Below are 19,401 nucleotides of genomic sequence, written 5' to 3'. Positions count from 1 at the left end.
AAAAATGAACCAATTAATGTTTTCTGGATACTTTTGGAGACCATTAAAAGTCTTCTCTAACTTTAATGAATGCATGAAATTGATAGTCTGTTACTGGATTTATTAAACTGATGACTACCTCTTAGAGTCATACATTTATTATTTTATCTATTGGAGTCATGATTTTTTATCATGTCTGCCAAATTCATGAAAGTGGATTAATTGATTAATGATTGGACATGTCACGTTAATTAGACCAAAAACCTCTTATTGAATTCATGAATTTTTATCCCATCTCAGTCATATTTATAAAATCAACCACTTTTATTGGATTGATAAATACCCTACCAGAGTCCCAGATATATGATATTCTATGCATCTGCCTAGTCAATTTATGCCTACAGCCACCCCATGTCCACATAAAACTTTTCTCTGAGGTATGCAAATAATATTTACCAATTTCACATACGGTTGTATCAAGAATGTGAAAGCAAATGGTTTGGTTTTTAGAATGTTGGATCCACACCTATTTACATCAAACTGTTCTGCACCTTTAAAAATCCGGTCTAATAAAAGTAAACTAAGATTTTCACTCTCTCTCTATTAGAGAAAGTCTCACACACAATATATTTGTTTTTATCTCTTTCTCCATCTGCTCCCTCATCCTTCCAAAGTTAGCCTCTTAAATCCATAAATTGCCTGATTTTAAAAGGTACTGAGCCCCCAGCATCTGAAAATCTCTTCTGTTGCCCTCAAAAGCAGTGACCATTTCACAAGAAGTCTGTTGACTTTGCAGAAACTAAACCTGGTGGAACTGCAAGTGTAACTTGGTCAAGCTCATTTGCTGTAGGCACCATAATGTAGATCTATGTGTATTCACAGATACAGCTCAAGTAGTTTTATACCTCTCATCATCATGAGGAAAAAATATAAGGGAGAAAGGGACTTGCCAGCATAAGGTGGTCAGTCAAGAAAATGTAAGACTGTGAGAGGGGGCCAAATTTACCCCGTCGGATTTTGCCCAGAATATCACTCTGAGGGTCGGAGTTTTTCAGCCCAGATAGTTTCAGCTAGGTAGGATTAGTCAATTGCCTATCACAGCTCTTCTGTATAACTATTATACTTTTTTTTAAGAAAGGTGAAATCATTGCAAAGCCCTTAGTCCTGTGCATTCTTTGGTGTGAACTGTGAATTACTGTGCGGCATATATTCGAAGGATTAGTCAATTGTGTGAATCCAGTGCAAATTAGACATATTTTCATCAGGATGATTGTTTCATAATTCTGAATTACAGCACAACATTTGCTTTCTTTACCCCCCAACCACTCATCCCCTCCGCTCCCACCCCCAAAAGGTAGTAACCTGTAACGATGTGTGTGTTACAGTGCTGGCGTGGGACGGACAGGAACCTTTATAGCATTGGATCGGCTCTTACAGCACATTCGTGATCATGAGTTTGTAGATATATTAGGGCTGGTGTCTGAAATGCGGTCTTATAGGATGTCCATGGTACAGACAGAGGTATGAATTTCATTTTCATGTATTTTCAAAATTAAAAATACCATGTTGCACTAATGTAGGTATCCTAACTATTTTGTGCTGCAGAATCTATTGAGGTTCTGACATAGTCCTGTAAATAGATAAAATAATTGTCTTCTCCATGCTAAATGTATACTACTTCCACATTTTTATGAGTCTGCTACCTAAACTATCAATAGATCAGGATAGATGGATGTACTTACAACCTAGTTGAAGCTTTCTAATGCAGACAGGCTAGTCCCACCTTGTAAGAAACTAGTCTGAACAAGCATTAAAATAGAAGTGCATGAGTTATATAAAATGCACCATTTTGAAAAAACAGTGGACTTGATCTAGGGTTTAAATGACGTATAGGACTGGTAGTCGGATCAGACCACCATTCGGAGCCATTCAGGAAAGTGTCATCTGACTAAGCTGATGATCCAAGAGTTATACAGTGACAATACAAAAATTGGAAAACAAAAACAAAACAAAAGGCGGGGCATGAGGTTTCTTCCCCCTACTTCCCTCTCTGTTTCTTGGCTAAAGTTTCTGTTGAAAAATCAAAAAAAATCAAAATACTTCTGTGAAAATTTCACTACTGCAGAAACAAATAGACCAAAGTTTTAGAACGGAATTATTTGCCCCTTTTTATTCCCAAGAGCATTAGTTAGAGCTGAAAGTTTTTATTTGTCAGTTGCCTGTTGGATACATGAAACAAGTCTGTGATCTCCACCCAGTTCCCAGTGCGGAGACCACATCACAATACCACCCGCACAAATGTCAGACTTCACAGATACGCACAGGATTTACTGGGTCTGGAGGATGAACTGTCCTTTGAGATGGGTCACTCCCGATCAAGGTAGATGCAAATTAGCTGAGGTAGTATGAGGGAAGCCTGCAGTGCCATTGCCTATCTTGTTGCTTTTTGTATGTAGAGGACTTCATTCTCTAGAGGAGTCAGCCAGGTAAGCACCTTTCCCCATCACCTGACCTGATCCAATGCCTACTGATGTCATAGGAAAGGCTGCGATTTAAGGCATGGAAATTATTTGGTGTTTTTGTTTTAGTTTTAATTCTTGAATTTCACTGAGTTACCATGTCATAGAATAGGCTTTCACTTTTGTTCAGTTGAGTATGGTTCAGAGGAGAGTGATGGAGAGACCAGGGTGTGCTGCTTGATCTGCTTTTTATTTGGGGAGCAGGGAGTTCCGCAATCCCACACAATCCATTTTGATGGCTTTCCAATTTTCATATTGTTTCCAAGTTTCATACTGTTAGCCAGCTGGCCTTTTCCCTGCTGCACTGGCATTTTAGCAAAGCATCACTAGAGTCTCTTTCCTTTCTCTTCCTAATACTCACACACCAACAGAAGGGCTCTGTAACGCCTCAAAAGCTAGATCAAGATTAAAGTGCTCCAGGAACTGGTGCCAGTGGGCAGGATTAAATACTGGAGAGCAAGGATACATCCCATTGGCCTTGTGAAGGGGAGACACCTGTTTTAGTCAACAAAGCTTGCTCTAATACATCCTGACAAACAGGAAAATCTTACCTCACAGGCAGGGTGTCATGCATTTCTGTGCTTGCCAGCCCTGACCTCTTCAGGTTTTTTCTTTTTAAATTAGAGTGGAATTTCCTAGTCTTTATAAAGCTGTATCCACACAGGCCACTAGGTGTCAGTGTAATTTAAGAGCAAACAGGATGGATGGGTTAGAGCTGTGTGAACCTTTCATTACAAAACTTGAAACCACACACAGCTCACCTGATTTCATGTTTCCTTCCAAACTGGAAACTTGGCCACTGTTCCTTGAACAGTTTACAAACTGAGTGAACCCCAGGTGAGTTTAGAGGAGAGATGAGCCTGAATCAAAACCGGGGATCCCAGGATAATGGATATTTGAAATCCAGTTAGATTTGAGATCTGAATTTTGAGCTGGCCTCATAAAGTGTGTGTGTGCACCTGGGGATGTAAAACGCACAGCTGACTGGGGCTCATGGGGCTTGGGCTTCAGGGTTGAAAAATTGCTGTGTAGACATACAGGCTGTGAGGCTGGAGCCCAAGCTCTGGGACCCTGGGAGGTTGGAGACCAGCCATAGCCATGCTGCAGGGCTTATATCTGTGTGTAGATGTTCCCATATTTGTAAGGAGCTGAACCAAATCCCGGGGTGTGAACAACTTCGGGGAGGAAATATGAAATCCAAACCCCAATGTTGTGGCTTAAAGCCATCTCAGACCTCTTAGACATCTGTGTCAGGTGTTGCGTGAATGTTCCCTTTCTGCACAAGGCCTGGAGAAGGATTGATGGTTTTATCAAGTTTTGCCTCCATTTACGTTGGAATGAGGTTTAGAATTCAAGGTGAAATGAATTATTATTCAGAGGTCCCAATTAAAGATCAACATTGTTCTTAACACTGTACACACATACAATGAAACAGGGCCCTGGCCCCAAGCTTCTTATAGTGTAAGTAATTTGGTGGTTGATAATCCCACAATAAATAAATAAGTTATTAAACACTCTATGAACAGAAACCATCAGTTTTTAGCGGTTTATTGTGACAAGTCACAAGTTATAGACACACATACATAGAAACGCACCAAGTATGGCTTTTATTTGCCTAAATCTAAGGAATATGATGATATAAGGGCATAATATATTTTCAAGCAATTAGAATATAAGGATTTTGTACAGAAGCTCCTCTATATACTAAAGTACTTCCAAAATTACACACACAAGAATTGCTTCACATGCCCCAAAATGCAGCTACGGCCAGGGGAAATGTAGCAGTTATTCAACAGTGCCCTCCAAAGCTACGAGACAGGTTGCAATTGCAGGGGCAATTTAGGATGGAAGAATATAATTGCCCAGTTGTAAATTGGATAGCCCTGTGAGGTTAACGTAACTATTCTTGCAAACCATGCCAAGGATCTTGTAATAACCTCAGTTTTCCATCTCGCCAACAAAGCCCCCTCTTACCACAGCAGGGCATTACTACCCCAGAGATGGGAGTGCCTACAGAATCGCCACTGCTGCTGCTTGTATCTGGATTTTCCCGGGAGGCCTCCCCTCCGAGTACTGACACTGTTTAGTTTGTGAGATCTGACCAAACAATAGCCAAAATGGTATGGGGGCTAATAATTTATAGCGTGTAAAGCCAGAAGGGACCACCGTGATAATCTAGTCTAACCTGCTGCATAACACGGGCCTTAGCATTTCCCTGAATTCATTCCTGTTTGAACTAGAGCATCTCATTTAGAGGGGGAAAATCCAATCTTGATTTAAAAATGAGCAGTGATGGAGAAGCCCCACTACCCTTGGTAAATTGTTCCAAAGGTTGACAATGCTCCCTGTTAAAAATGTGTGCCTTATTTACAGTCCAAATTTATCTAGCTTCAACTTCCAGTCCTTGAATCTTGTTACACCTTTGTCTGATTGATAGAAGAGCACTTTAGTATCAAATAATATCAGACCTGACCCCTTCCTCACTTATATCTTCATACATTTTATTGCCTTACATACTTCATGATTCCCATTAGCAGACCGCACCATTCTTCAGGTGTCATAAATTCAGTCAACACAACTACAGTCTCTTAAGTTAATTAATAAGAGTCAAGAATAGTGACAAAGGCAGGTCTGATGAGCTTTGTGCTTCCATTGGTGTTGTATACTATAATTTCTTGAATGGGGACACAGATATGCAGCCAGAATATTAATGACTACAGATATTTAAGAATGTGTATGCAGACTATTGTTATCAATGTTACTTCATTGGCCAGGTTTAACCGAGCTATACCAGGTGCAAAAATATATACGTTTGGTCTTGCTTCCAGGAACAATACATTTTTATTCACCAGTGTGTACAATTGATGTGGCTAAAGAAGAAACAGCAATTCTGCATCAGTGATGTCATATATGAGAATGTCAGCAAGTCCTAGTTCAGAATCCCAGGTGGTACGTATGACAGCATCACCCCTTCAGTTCTGCTCACGATTTATAATCCCAGTCAGCTGGTAGCAACTGGTGAAATTAATGTTTTACGGCACAACCATCATTATACCTTTTCCCATACTCCAAGAATTTTACCTTAGGGTTGAAGCTTTCCAAGCCTGGTCTCTTGCCCACTCCTTTTCCCCCTGGGCCCCAGTGGGGGTGGTAGTGTGTGCAGAGAATGAGAGGGAAATCCCCTTAGCTGTTTGCGTTAGCATGGAATGATAAATCACACATTTCTTCGCATTTTTAGACCTTTCTGGCTCACCAATCATTTAATTAAAAAAAAAAAAAGCTGAAAACCCTCTCCTGGTTTTTCACATAAATCGCCCTGATAAGGTTGCTGCACTTTCCTAAGGTTTAAGAGGAAATTAAAAATCAAAAAGTCATAAGGGGTTGTCATCACTCACTCACTTGTCATCTACAAAGTGTCAAATTATCAGGGCCAACTGAATCCCTCCCCCTCCCTGTACGGCAATCCCAGCAGCGGGGCTGCTGCAGAGACAGCTGCCAGTAAATATACTCCAGGAGTAAAAGCTAAGGAATTTATGAACCTGCTATGGAAGCAGTCCGAAGTTGCTACCAGCACTAACACTGAGCAACTTAACGATTAATACAGATGTCTTAAGTACACTTTTAAGTGCAACAGGCAAAAAAATTACAAAACCAAAATGTGTTGTCAACCTGCTGACAGGCAGCATGGTCCATGGGCTCAAAATGCTGGGGATCTATTCTCAGCACTGCCATTGATTCACCGTGCATTCTCAGGTACATCAGTTAGCAACTGCGTGCCTCAATTTGCCCATCGGTAAAACTTAGTTAATGATATTGAGCTAACTTTGAAAGCACATTGAGATATATGGCTAGCCTGTGCTATGTAAGTGTTTGATTATACAATTTATCATATAAACTTTGGACCCTGCCTTCCCCTCTATTCCACAAATTGTTTCTTTTTCTCTCCTTCCATTTCTCCCATCAGGTCCGCTGGACTTTTGTCCCCAATATATTTTTCTTTAAATTGTGTTTCTAACTGAAGTGGGGTGGGGGATAGAAAAGCTGAGATTCTCTCAAACATACATGCATACAAATAATTAATCTTCCAGGAATAGAAACTGTGGCCAATATTATGAAAAGTGACTAGTGATTCTGGCTGCCTCTATTTTTTGGTGCCCAACTTGATTTATAAAAGGGGATTGCTGAACACTTTCTGAAAATTAGGCCCAAGTAAGGTTTATCAAGTTTTGCACTCAATATCACTTGTGAGTTTTCAACATATTGACCTGTATGTCCTGGTTTTTTGTTCCCTTCCTTCATATACAGAGCTTCAAGTAAAACTAAAAATAAATGGCTAATGTTGTGTATCATTTTCAAACAGGATCCATTTGCTTTGCTTTCTTCCAGGTGAGACCATGAAGTACACCCATCTTCCCTTGCTTCAGATTTTGTTTGTTTGATTGAACTGCTAGCTGTTTTGCCATGGAAGGCCGCTGCTTTGCAGTATACGGACAATAAAAGAAAGATACTTTAAATTTTAGAAGCACTGGGGAGATTTAGCCTTAAAGAGCCTGCAGTGTCTTTCGGACTGTTTAATTTCTGGACATTTTTAAAATACTGGACCAAATTCAACTAAAACAACAGGACGGAAAAGATACTATAATATGTGCATAAAATACAGTACTCCTGAAGGGTTTGTTTGGTTTGGTTTAAGTTTTTCTGTGCAGGTTGGGCTTAAGGTTAAAGGAAGTGCAATATTTTTTAAATGGCTGTATCTGAATGAAGAAGAGCTTTCTTCATGTGTTTCTGGTCTGTGCTGAAGTCCATAAGAGAACAGGCATTGTTAGCATCTAATAATACCTCATTCGTGAATACGAGGCATGTACAAACCTGAAGGATTGTGGATTTTGTCAAGAGGAAATGGGATATTGATTTGACTCTGTTTACGGCAGCACGGTGGTTCTGTGCTTCAGTGGAGTAGGGAGAATACAGTACCTGGGGAGCTTTAGTAACACTCCTGAAATCCAAACAATATAGCTCAAGGCTAGTGTAGAAGACCTACATTAGAAAGCTTCTGTTGGTCTGGTTCTTGATTGTGATCCTCCTCATTAAACAGCAGGATCGTTCCTCTCTTTACTCATTTCAGTAACGCCCCTGATCAGGTACAATTTTTTTTTTTTTTTAAGACTGAAGCTATTGAAAGTGGAGAAGAGTTTGGAGCTGGAGAACCTTTAGGCTCTCTTGCTGTAGCATTTAGCTGTCTGAGCAGTCTATGGTGCCTATACCCTTGATTTGTTTGTTCTTCTCAAATATATTCGCCCTGTGTAAAAATGAGAAGCTGATTCATGTTGAGAAAAAAATAATTGCTGTAATGAATGCAGCAGCATCTCTCTGACGAGCTGGGAATTCACGGTGATGTGGAAATGAGGGTTTTGGCATGCTACGGAAATTTTATGGGTTCGTTACCAGGATGTTGTCAAAGCATCGGTACTGATTCCTGCAGGGACTTTGGGGTTGGGTTTTTTGTTGTTTGGGTTTTTTTGCTGTCAAGTTTTATTTCTAGTCAGCATAATTAGGTATGTTATATTCTTTTTGGCTTTGTATAATTCCGGTACATCGTTGTGTATTGTGAGATGGATAATTTCAGAGTGGATGTCGATGGCATTTTTGTAACCTGTTACTTTGTGTCAGCTCATTGGACGTTAGAGGCAATGGTACTCAATGCAAACAAAAACTGAAAGTAAACACATTGGATTGCTTACCTGTGAAAATGACACTGAGCAAGGCTGCTGCTTTTCCCACCTGGATCACTCTACCCTCGTGTCTGTGCACCACAGCCCGAGAATTTAAGATCATCTTTTTTGATGCTATATTGGCATAGCTCTATTCCCCTCTCCAAAAGTAAATTGGGTACTTGCGAAAGGGTTCCAGACCCACTGAAAGCTACACCCTCTGATCACTGACTGGGTGGCAGCAGCTCTACTTTCCCCCCATATTTCCTACCTATGTCTCTCTGTCCTGTCATGGAGGGATCACCTCTACGCACCAACAAGTTAGTTCAGTCTCCACTTCTGTATCACTTGTATGGTGATGCCACTCAGTTAAGAGCTGGAATGTAACCCCCATATTTTTTTTTAATTGGGTATTTAGTGCTGGTGCAAGAGGCCAGCTTGATAGTCCTGGAGACTGAAATCCTGTCTTCAAGGACAGAACTGGTAACTGCTCAGGCTACAACCATGCAAGCTTCTTCTACTGCCCCACCAATGTGCCTCAACCCTGAGCTGAAGGGCTCACCTCTGTGCCACAAATGACAACAAGGGTGCCATTTTCTCTAGGGTGACTACTACATGAAGGCCACCCAGCAGACCGTCGTCTCTCCTCACCTAAGTAGAATTCAGAATTGTAAACTAGGACGAAAAGCCCCAGAGCCCTGCAGCCCTTGCCACAGTCTCTATTTCTGTATGTATTTCAAGCCTTCTGTGCTTACCTAGGATGTACTACCTGTCTTATTAATTTATATATCCACAGGTACACAAAGTTCTTTGTTCAGGAGGAGACATGAACAGCTTAATGGCTGGTTGATTCCTTCCAGCATGGGCATGAGCCTGGACCTAATCTGCAACCGTCATATCTGAAGTTCAAACGCCCAATACTTGGATCTAGGATTTTCAGCTGCCACATTGGAGATGGGGCTGGCATCAAAATTAAGGTCCAGGTTTGGATTGCAGCTTCCACTCTGCCACAAAGTACAGGGGTGTTTGGCACTGGGGTTTTGGTTCAGGCTCCTCTCTAAAGTTGAGTAGGATGAACATCCTGTAAACTAGAGTTATGGTCCATGCATATTTAGAAGTAGATCATCAGTGTAGTGGTTTCGTTATACAGCTATACACCATACACACTCGCCATAGAAGCATAGGTATTGCTTTACAATCAATGAAGGAAAACAAGTGTGTTGATTTCATTCTGTTGGAAGTGTTATAAGTTTCAATCAGAGCAGTAATGTGTATGAAGTATCTGTTTTAGGCCTAGCTTATTTGAGGTTGTAGAATAGACTTTGAGCTTGGGGCCAGAGCTGTGTGAGCTTGAATGGCACAAATTACACTGGTCAAAGAAAACCTTGTGTATGTTTTATTTATTTGTGTGCTGTCACTGTCCATTGCTCGCTGATTGGCCCTTTTGAAACAGAGGTTAATTAGTTCTAAACCATCACAGCAAAGATGGATGTTATAACACGACACAGACTGGATATGGTATGACTGTAGCCTATACGCCATAATTAAACATAGGTAACCAACCACCACCATTTCTGCAAATGGTACAGGCGCCACACCAGACATTTATATAAAAGCCAAAATGGTATTTAGGTTACAAGGGTGACATGATGATATTTTCTTTTTGGTCGTCTTCCTACAGGCTGCCTCCCATTTCTGTTACACACAAGATGGTGGTAGACATTATGGAGGCTCCCGATCCTTTGTTCTTCCCTCTAAACCTCAAAGGCTGTTCCATTATCAGGCACCCTGGCCTCACTGAGGTGAATCTGAGAAAGGCAGGTGTTCAGCTACCACACTGAGGGGAGCCATGTCCAGCTATCTTCCCTGCAGGGCATACTGCACTCCCTGTTTCTAAAAATGTTCTCTCGTGTAATTTCTGGAGTTGAGCAGGGGGTAGAAGGTTCTTTCCCTCCCTCCAGGGAACAGGAGCCTGCCACAGCTCAAGGGATGGGCCTATTATGACTTGTTAAGGGCAGTCTCACTTCTAGCAGTGTCACGTGATGAATATAAAGCTTGCAGAGTTTGAAATAGTCAATTCAAACTCTGAAGATATAAGCCAAATACAGCTACCAGACAACTAATACATTTGGAGGTATTATCACCTTTCACAGAGCTCATTATATTGTCATCAATTGTATGTTTAAAACTTTTTGATTTTGGTTCAAAACCTTGTGAGCTCACATGCGTTCAACTTAATATTTCAGTCAAAGCAAAACCAATGTGGTTTGGGTTCCTCTCCTAAATCAACCTTGGGGCAACTCTCAACTCATTCCAGGTTTGAAAGTCTATCTAAAAAATGCAGTGGTATATTGAAAGCTGGTGAATGGTTTGATTTGGGTTCAGATCACTCCAGTACTGAGGTAGGTGATCTACACTGACAGTGCTGTACTTCCCAGGTGTTCTGTGCCCGACCTCAGTGTCATAAATTGATTGGCTGTGTTCCAGAACCAGAAAGGGAGCTGTGAGCCATACTAAACACAGATAGTACTGCACCTGCTAGCACAGTGATGTCCCAGCCTAAGGGGGTGTACGGGTGGGAGACAATTCCTTAACCTCGCCACACTACTTACAGCAGTGATGAAGTTGTCGTGGTTTTCTCCTAAGGCAGAAATTTGTGGTAGCTTCTAAGACTACGTGCATGTGCTGACTTTTGGCTTGCGTCCCTATGGCATTTCCCCAGTTTTTAATTAAGAAAGGAACAGTAGGTTCAAAGTTACTAAATTTCATTTCAGATCATCACTGTATATACTACAAAACTATTTGCCCTTGAAGCACCATTCATCAAACTCCTGATGTTGTGTTTGACCTCCTTTCCCAAATCAGTCAACCCACCTACTCCAGTAAGCCTTAACAGTCCCTCCGACAGACATTTGAAAGGAGCCTGTGTGAAAACAAGCTGTATCTCATTCACCGAACCTACAGTTGTTACTTCGGGCAGCTTCTCTGTTGTTTCTACAAATGTTGTGATATAGATCTAGTCAAGTTCTTCTGGCCCACATTCCGACAGACAGCAGAAGCTAAGGAACTGTAGGTTTTATCGGCTTTCTTTGTCAGCTGCCACACCGCTCCTGAGAAACAGAAACACAATGGCTGCTAATGCTGATGCTCCACTTATGTGGCACTGCTGCAGCAGGAGAACTACTAGTACCCATGCATAGAATTGGGCTCACATGAAGGGAGATTGTTTTAGAGGGAGAAATTAATGAACATACGGGCTCAAAGAACATTGAGCACCCATAAGCATGCAAACACATACTTGCTAACTTAAACAGAGACATGCTGGGGCCTTCCTCATGTATATACATATCACCCTACTTTGTGTACGCAGTGCACAAACAAGCATGCCCCTGGGAAACGTGGGCCTGATTTGCTCCCCTTGTTCAAACTCAGCAGGCACAGGAAGTTTCAATCAACTGTTCAATAGCAACCTTGAAAATATTGCTCTGGCAAATTACCTTTATCAACCTGTTCCTCTTACGTTGGCCTTACTCCTGGGCAAAGTCCAGAGCTACTTGTTTCAACAAGGCTTTACACACACGAGCTACAATGCACGCAGGTAAGTTGAAAACCAGTCACTTGTTTATAAACATCCCTTTGAAATGACAATTTGTCTTCATTGCTCACAAAAGAACTCTTCCAAATACAGGGCTGCCTGTTGACAAATACTTACACCAATCCTGTTGGTTTTTCTTGGCTTCCTTCCTCTCATCTTTAAAGGGCTGAGCCCTCAATCCAGAAAAGTCCTTAAAGCGTGTACCTAAGGTCATCCCTGGTCAGCAAAGCAACCTCCTTAACTTTAAAGCATGTGCTTAAGTGCTTTGCTGCCGTGAGCTCTGTGTCTAACAAATCAGTGTTTTCAGTGTACACTGCTACTGTGCAGCAAGGCATCTAGGATTTGCCCCTAAAATTAAAGTCTGGAATCTAAATTCTCCAAAGCACAAATTTGTTATAAATCACCACTTTGCCTGAGCCAAGTGCTGTTTAACATTTCAACTGAGAAACACTGGGTAACCTCTCTCCCCATATGAACACTATGAACTCACCGTGAAGTTTCAAAGTGGTTTTCTTTTGCCTTGCTCTCCTGAGCGCAAAAGTGACAGCCAGCTGTTAAATGGGCAAGTCCCCAGAGAACTTTTACACCTTCAGAGTAATTTTAGCAAAAGCAGATAAATGCTACCCAGCTTTCACAGTCTGCTATGCAGAGAACACATGGCCACTTTAATTTAGCATAGCCATGCAATTGTGTGGGTATCAGCTATTCAGTTTGCTCATTTCTGGCCCCCTAAACAGCATGAGGATGATATTTTCCTCAAGTATTTCCATAGACATCATTTGTGTGGCCTCCTTCCAACCAGTGAGCAGCCACCATAGTAAAAGGAGGATTATGCAGCTTATTCCGGTCTTCTCAGAGAGGTACCTTCACAGTACCTCAGAGTATGTCCGTACTGCACTAACTCGCACAACTGGGCCACGTCAGCTCACTTGGGCTATAAAGTTGCAGTGTAGATGTTCAGGTTGTGACTGGACATTGGGCTCTGAGACCCTGAGGAGGGGAGGGCTCTAGCCTGAAGCCAAACATCTATACTGCAATTGTACAGCCCGCAGGCCAGCTGCTTGATTGTAGGGTAGCCATACACTTTGCACCTAGAACAGTGTTCCCGCTATCTCAGAGTGGACATTTCCTTTTGGCCAAAAAGTGAATCGGCCCATAAGTGATCAAATAACCTGAGGAAGGATATGAAAACTGAATGTAAACTTGTGACTGCCAACAAAGAGGAGGATATAACTGTTGTGTGCCATTTTACAGTAGTAAGCATTCTTTCAGTTCCCAAAGACCTACCTAAAATTTTACGACTCATCTGCTGGAAGCTCTATGTTTGATGTAAAATAAAGCAAGGTGCAATAGTATTTTGTCAGTCATTCACTGCCCACCAGAGAACACCTACAATAGGACGACATTTCTTGGACAAAGACCAGGAAGCCTGCACTACTGTAGAAGAATGAGGTACCATCAGTGTGTTGAGTTAAAAACACACAAGAGTTTTTGTTTAGAGACCCTGTAATGGTGACCCATCATGCTAAGGCAGGATGCTAGTTGTATGCTATAATGCTAAATGTCAAAGACTTTGCCTACATAAAATAGTTTTGTGCATCCATTCAGGGCCATTCCCCACCCCCCCACACGCACAAAGTGTGTGTGTGTGTGGGGGGGAGACACACACCACTGTATAAACCCATAATTGGGTCAAACTGTGGCTGTATGAGTTTTAAATTCAATACAGGATTCTTCATTGCCTGTCTTAAAGCTTGTGTTCTCCATTCTTGAAGAGGACTGCATTTGAGCGACAAGCATAGACACTATTTACATTTAATACACACACAGCAAAAGCATTTATAAGGTGCTTTGGGATGAGTGGCATTATTAAGATGTGGGATTTTCATGTTATGAAAAATGGAGCACTGATTACAAAAGTATTTTTTCTAGTATGTATATAAAGAGCATACTCTAAGGACAAAATCAGGAATGTTTGCTAGCCCTTCTTTGTAACAAAGATACAACTATTTAACATACATCAAACACTGTTTATTGCAGACTTTCAGCTGAATCATGTGAAAAAGGCACTATGAAAATTAATGAAACTAGATGATGAAATCTTTCTAAATGACGTGTCAGTCTTTATACATGTGAAACAATAGAACACTTTGTGACAAAAATTGTGTTTCCAAAAATAACATTTGCTGGAAAGTGTCCCCGCCCCCCGGAATTAATAATATTTCAAAAGATTAAATTTATAAATGAACTTTTTTTTTTTTACATACAGAAAACTGGTCATTTAGGATCAACACAAAAAAGAGTCTAGATTACATTTTCCTTTTGACTAGTTAAGTTACCAACAAAAATGCAGGTCTATTAAAAAAAAAAAGATACTGTGAATACCGTTATGGCTATCAAAAGCAGGTCTAACCACCTTTGTAAGCTGACTTGTGTGTTAATGTTTTCTAGTTATTCCTTGCTGTGTAATAGTATGGTTCATAACCAGTGAAACAGAAATAAAATCAAAGTACAGAATATATGCTCTTGCTATCAACAGCTTCTTTAGTAATAAAACGCCTTGCAAGAGGTACAAGAAAAATTCAGCCTATGTTCCAAAGGCTTGAGTTGCTGTTTGCATTCTAAACATTTCATCTTTGATTGCTGGCATCAAGAACTTTCCAATAAATCTGAACATCCTGCTGTCCAGAGCGTGAGACAAAAGGAATGAATCACAGACTACAGCGGCAGAAGGAATTTAAACTCTTATATTACTGAAGGTCCAAGTATGTGTTACTACTGGCTCAACTTCACTGGAATAAATCAAAAGCAGCAATGTGTTTCTGATTATCCACAAAGAGCATGAAATGGTTAATTCCACAAGGCTAAAACTCATGTTTGGATGTAAGGGTTTTCTCGAGTGCCAAGAACGTCCAGCAGTGGGTACTTCTGTCAAGTCCAGTTGCATGGTTTCTTTATGGCAACAAGTTATGTCTACAAAATAATAATAATAAATCAGACATTCCCCTTCATTGCTTCCTAAAACAAAGCTTGATGGAATAATGCCAAGGACAATGGGATTAAAAGGAAAAGACATTCAGTGACTACTTCCCTCATCAAAAGATTCCACTCCTGAATCTGAGGCCGCTGCACTAATTTTTTCTTGTCGTCGTCTCATGATTTCCTGGAGTTCTGAGCTACCATTGTTAGCCTAAAAATGAAAAGAAGAAAACAAATTTAATTTGTGGTTCTAGCAACAGGATGAGGCTTTTCAGCCAAGATTTTAATAAGACAGACAGACGGCTTAACGTTAGGTCTTCAGTCCACATTTAGGCCTAAATGTGGCCTAAAGAGGCCCATTCAGGACAGCACTTAAGTGATGTCCTACATAGTGAGGAACTTAACTATATGCTTAAATGCTTTCCTGAATGAGGGCTGTAGGCTTCTAAATAAGTTCAGCCTGATTTCCAGTACTGCTGAGCATCCTCAGCTCTCTCTGGATGTCAACGAAAGTTATTCAGGACTCGGGGATGAAACCCCGACCTCAATGGGGCCAGGATTTCATCCTTTTAGGAGCTTAAGGCCTCAATCCAGCAACCATCTGCTTAATTTTACATGCACAGTGCCACTGAAGTCAATGGCCATCAACAAGTTTAGGTCTGAAATTAAGATCAAGGTCTCTAACCATCAGAGGAGTGAATTTCAGAAACAGCCTTATAAGGGGAGCAGTGGGGGGCAAAAAACCTAACTGGCTTCAAGCCTGAACTGGATAAGTTTATGGAGAGGATGGTATGATGAGACTGCCTAAAATGGCAGGTAGCCAATCTGCAACATCTAGCAGCAAATATCTCCAACGGCCGGTGATGGGACACTAGATGGGGAGGACTCCGAGTTACTACAGAGAATTCTTTCCCAGGTGTCTGGCTGGTGGGTCTTGCCCACAGGCTCAGGGTCTAACTGATCTCCATATTTGGAGTTGGGAAGGCATTTTCCTCCAGGTCAGATTGGCAGAGACCCTGAGGGCTTTTCGTCTTCCTCTGCAGCCTGGGGCAGGTTTAAACTAGTATAAATGGTGGATTTTTGGTAACTTGATGTTTTTAAACCATGATCTGAGGACTTCAGTATCTCAGCTAGAGGTTATGGGTCTGTTACAGGAGTGGGTGAGTGAGGTTCTCTGGCCTGCAATGTGCAGGAGATCAGATTAGATGATCATAGTGGTCCCTTCAAACCATAAAGTCTATGCATATGTGTAAAGTTGAACACACACAAGTGTCTGCAGGATTGGAACCTAAATATGGATTTAGGAGCCCCACTTTATTTACCCATTTTACCTGCTGTATAAACATTTTAACACATGGATTTAGCACTTATGACAGTGCAGTTTCGACTGATCCATGTCATCTAATCAACCCAAATAATGTTGCCTGAAAAGAAATGTCGGTGAAGTTAAAAAATTATGTTCTTACCATTCTACATTTCTGGAGAAACTAGAGCAAATCTCTGTTTTTCTCTTCTGCGTACAGACCATTTGGTAATTTGAATGAAGTCATTAGTATGCAAGTACACATGCTAATTATATTGGAAACTTCAACACTGTATATTACTTTGAATAAGATTAGTAGATTATACAGTTGGATATCAACCCACTATTTATCTAGCTGTATAACAAAATTACCTTAAGAACTAGTTTCAGAGTAGCAGCCGTGTTAGTATGTTTCGCAAAAAGAAAAAAAGAGTACTTGTGGCATCTTAGAGACTAACAAATTTATTTGAGCATAAGGTTTCGTGAGCTACAGCTCACTTCATCGGATGCATGCAGTGGAAAATACAGTGGGGAGATTTTATATACACAGAGAACATGAAACAATGGGTGTTACTGTACACACTGTAACAAGAGTGATCAGGTAAGGTGAGCTATTACCAGCAGGAAAGCGCGGGGGTGGGAGGGGGCTTTTGTAGTGATAATCAAGGTGGGCCACTTCCAGCAGTTGACAAGAATGTGTGAGGAACAGTGTGTGTGGGGGTGTATGTGAATAAATATGGGGAAATAGTTTTACTTTGTGTAATGACACATCCACTCCCAGTCTTTATTCAAGCCTAAGTTAATTGTATCCAGTTTGCAAATTAATTCCAATTCAGCAGTCTCTCATTGGAGTCTGTTTTTAAAGTTTTTTTGTTGAAGAATTGCCAAGCTCATCCTTCAGGATAGGTTGCAGATCCTCGATGATGCGTTGGAGAGGTTTTAGTTGGGGGCTGAAGGTGATGGCTAGTGGCGTTCTGTTATTTTCTTTGTTGGGCCTGTCCTGTAGTAGGTAACTTCTGGGTACTCTTCTGGCTCTGTCAATCTGTTTCTTCACTTCAGCAGGTGGGTATTATAGTTGTAAGAATGCTTGACTGAGATCTTGTAGGTGTTTGTCTCTGTCTGAGGGGTTGGAGCAAATGTGGTTGTATCGTAGAGCGTGGCTGTAGACATTAGGGGATCGTAATGTAAAGTTGAACACACCCCTACTGTTCCTCACACGTTCTTGTCAACTGCTGGAATCCTAGACCCTAATGCCCCTTCTCTACTTGCGCTACATTGATGACATCTTCATCATCTGGACCCATGGAAAAAAGTCCTTGAGGAATTCCACCATGATTTCAACAATTTCTATCCCACCATCAACCTCAGCCTGGACCAGTCCACACAAGAGATCCACTTCCTGGACACTACGGTGCTAATAAGCGATGGTTACATAAACACCACCCTATACCGGAAACCTACTGACCACTATGCTTACCTACATGCCTCCAGCTTTCATCCAGACCACAACACATGATCCATTGTCTACAGCCAAGCTCTATGATACAACCGCATTTGCTCCAGAAGAGTACAAGAGTACCCAGAAGTTACCTACTACAGGACAGGCCTTGCATCTGATGAAGTGAGCTGTAGCTCACGAAAGCTTATGCTCAAATAAATTTGTTAGTCTCTAAGGTGCCACAAGTCCTCCTTTTCTCCTTAAGAACTAGGAGAATCTTAATCTTCCTCATCACGGATAGGAAGTCTGCATCATATGAGGCTAGCAACAGTTTCCTTATGCAAAGGATAGGTAAACAATTCTTCAATTGGTTCTTAATTACAGCTCTTTACAATTTATGCCAAGTTAGACTGATTACAGGGTATTATCCAATAAACTATTTTGCATGAGCTAACTGCTGGGCAACATGATGTGCAGATTAGAAAAATCAGGCATCATTTTCCATTCGGGGAGGATGGTGGGGTGTCTAATTCTTCTATTTAGGCACACTGACCCCTTGAAGTATTTGTTACCCTGACACTGGGCAGAAAGCCACCAGGGAGCTGTGATCAGCACCTCTTTCTCCACAGTGCTTAAGTTTTGTACGGGCACAGCTGAGAGTTGAACTCAAAGTGATTTGCCTAAAGTCACTCAAGGAGTCTGTAGCAAAGCCACAAACAAAACCCAGATCTCACAACTCCAGGCACTTTGCTTGGGGCAGAGAGCCATTCTTTTTACAGCATGCTGCTCAAGAACAGCAATTATGCTTTCCATTCTTTAGATTTTTTTTATTTAAAAACAAATAGGAAAAAAATTGATTCAATGTAACAAATTTTGTAAGAAACCATTTATTTCCCCCGAGGGAGAAAATAATCCAAGACACCTTCTTCTCCTCGATTTTCACTCTCTTTAGACCATGTTTATGTGGTGGCCACAGAAAGCCTTAACATTTGTTGCTTTCTCTTCCACGTTTGAATTCCGGTTTAATTCAAAAGAGAGAATGAAGGATTTTCAGCTCACTCAGCAGTGGAGGACTGATCAAAAAAAGCTCAGCAGAAGATAAAGCAAGACAGACATTTAAATTGTTGCACTTAGCATATTATTTTTCCTGCGGGTACAACTACTGAATTACAGTAGCCTAAGTTTAAGGCATTAGTTCACTGCTTAACTGAAGAATTAGTCATTATGCAGAGGTGGATTAAGGCTGCTTCCCTGGATCTGGGGCACAGATTTGGGAGCGCCCCTGCATCACAGAAAGGACACAGATCAAGGAGCAAGCTTAGGACAAGCATGGAGAGGAATTTGTTTGGGTGGATCCAGACTTAGTCCAGCATGGGATGTTATTTGTACCTGCACTGACTTAAGAGTCAGTCAATTCCTCTGATACACAGGTCACAAGTATTAGACACAGGATGCAAAATCTAGAGTACATGGAATCTAATCATCTGTTCTATATATTAGCTAGATCCGTATGGGTAAACTCATAACCCAATGGCTAGTCAGACATTTATAAAAAAGAGTTAATTGTGCTTAGATAATCTGTATGTCATGGGTTACACTGGTTTAACAATTTTACATGGCTCTATGAACTATTATTTGAATTGCTTCCAGTTTGAGTGATAACATTTATTATCTTTTAAGAACAAAACAGCTCATTTTTGTTAGCTGTGTACAGATAATGTTTCAGAAATGGCCACTGCCATTCAACTGCAAACAGACTTGCTTTCTGCAATTTACGTAAGAACATGCTCTTGGAGGCAGGACAGACAAGCACAGAAAAAAAACATGCTCCTTCAGTGTGTTCAAATGTTCCCAGTAAGACATCAGTAGAGGGGTTA

General features: G+C 41.1%; 2 protein-coding genes across 19 annotated transcripts in view; one reads left to right on the top strand and one right to left on the bottom strand.

The window, feature by feature from the left end:
- PTPRO (protein tyrosine phosphatase receptor type O) overlaps positions 1-9,592 on the top strand; it is a 222,263-nt gene extending 212,671 nt beyond the window's left edge. For 8 of the 10 annotated variants that reach the window (XM_073319271.1, XM_073319239.1, XM_073319260.1 and 5 more), the window contains 3 exons: positions 1,365-1,500; positions 5,327-5,447; positions 6,885-9,592. In XM_073319271.1, coding sequence (XP_073175372.1) covers positions 1,365-1,500; positions 5,327-5,431 — 241 coding nt within the window. In that variant the 3' untranslated portion in view covers positions 5,432-5,447; positions 6,885-9,592. The remainder of the gene's footprint in view (positions 1-1,364; positions 1,501-5,326; positions 5,448-6,884) is intronic. The other 2 variants (XM_073319226.1, XM_073319283.1) reach the window with 2 other exon arrangements.
- A 4,221-nt stretch (positions 9,593-13,813) lies between these two features.
- The window catches only part of EPS8 (EGFR pathway substrate 8, signaling adaptor), a 219,391-nt gene continuing 213,803 nt past the window's right edge, over positions 13,814-19,401 (bottom strand). For all 9 annotated transcript variants that reach the window (XM_073319146.1, XM_073319138.1, XM_073319194.1 and 6 more), the window contains one exon: positions 13,814-14,994. In XM_073319146.1, coding sequence (XP_073175247.1) covers positions 14,881-14,994 — 114 coding nt within the window. In that variant the 3' untranslated portion in view covers positions 13,814-14,880. The remainder of the gene's footprint in view (positions 14,995-19,401) is intronic.

This window comes from Lepidochelys kempii, chromosome 1, assembly GCF_965140265.1.
Source record: "Lepidochelys kempii isolate rLepKem1 chromosome 1, rLepKem1.hap2, whole genome shotgun sequence".
Taxonomy (NCBI): Eukaryota; Metazoa; Chordata; order Testudines; family Cheloniidae; genus Lepidochelys; species Lepidochelys kempii.
This window is presented reverse-complemented; position numbering and strand designations above follow the sequence as displayed.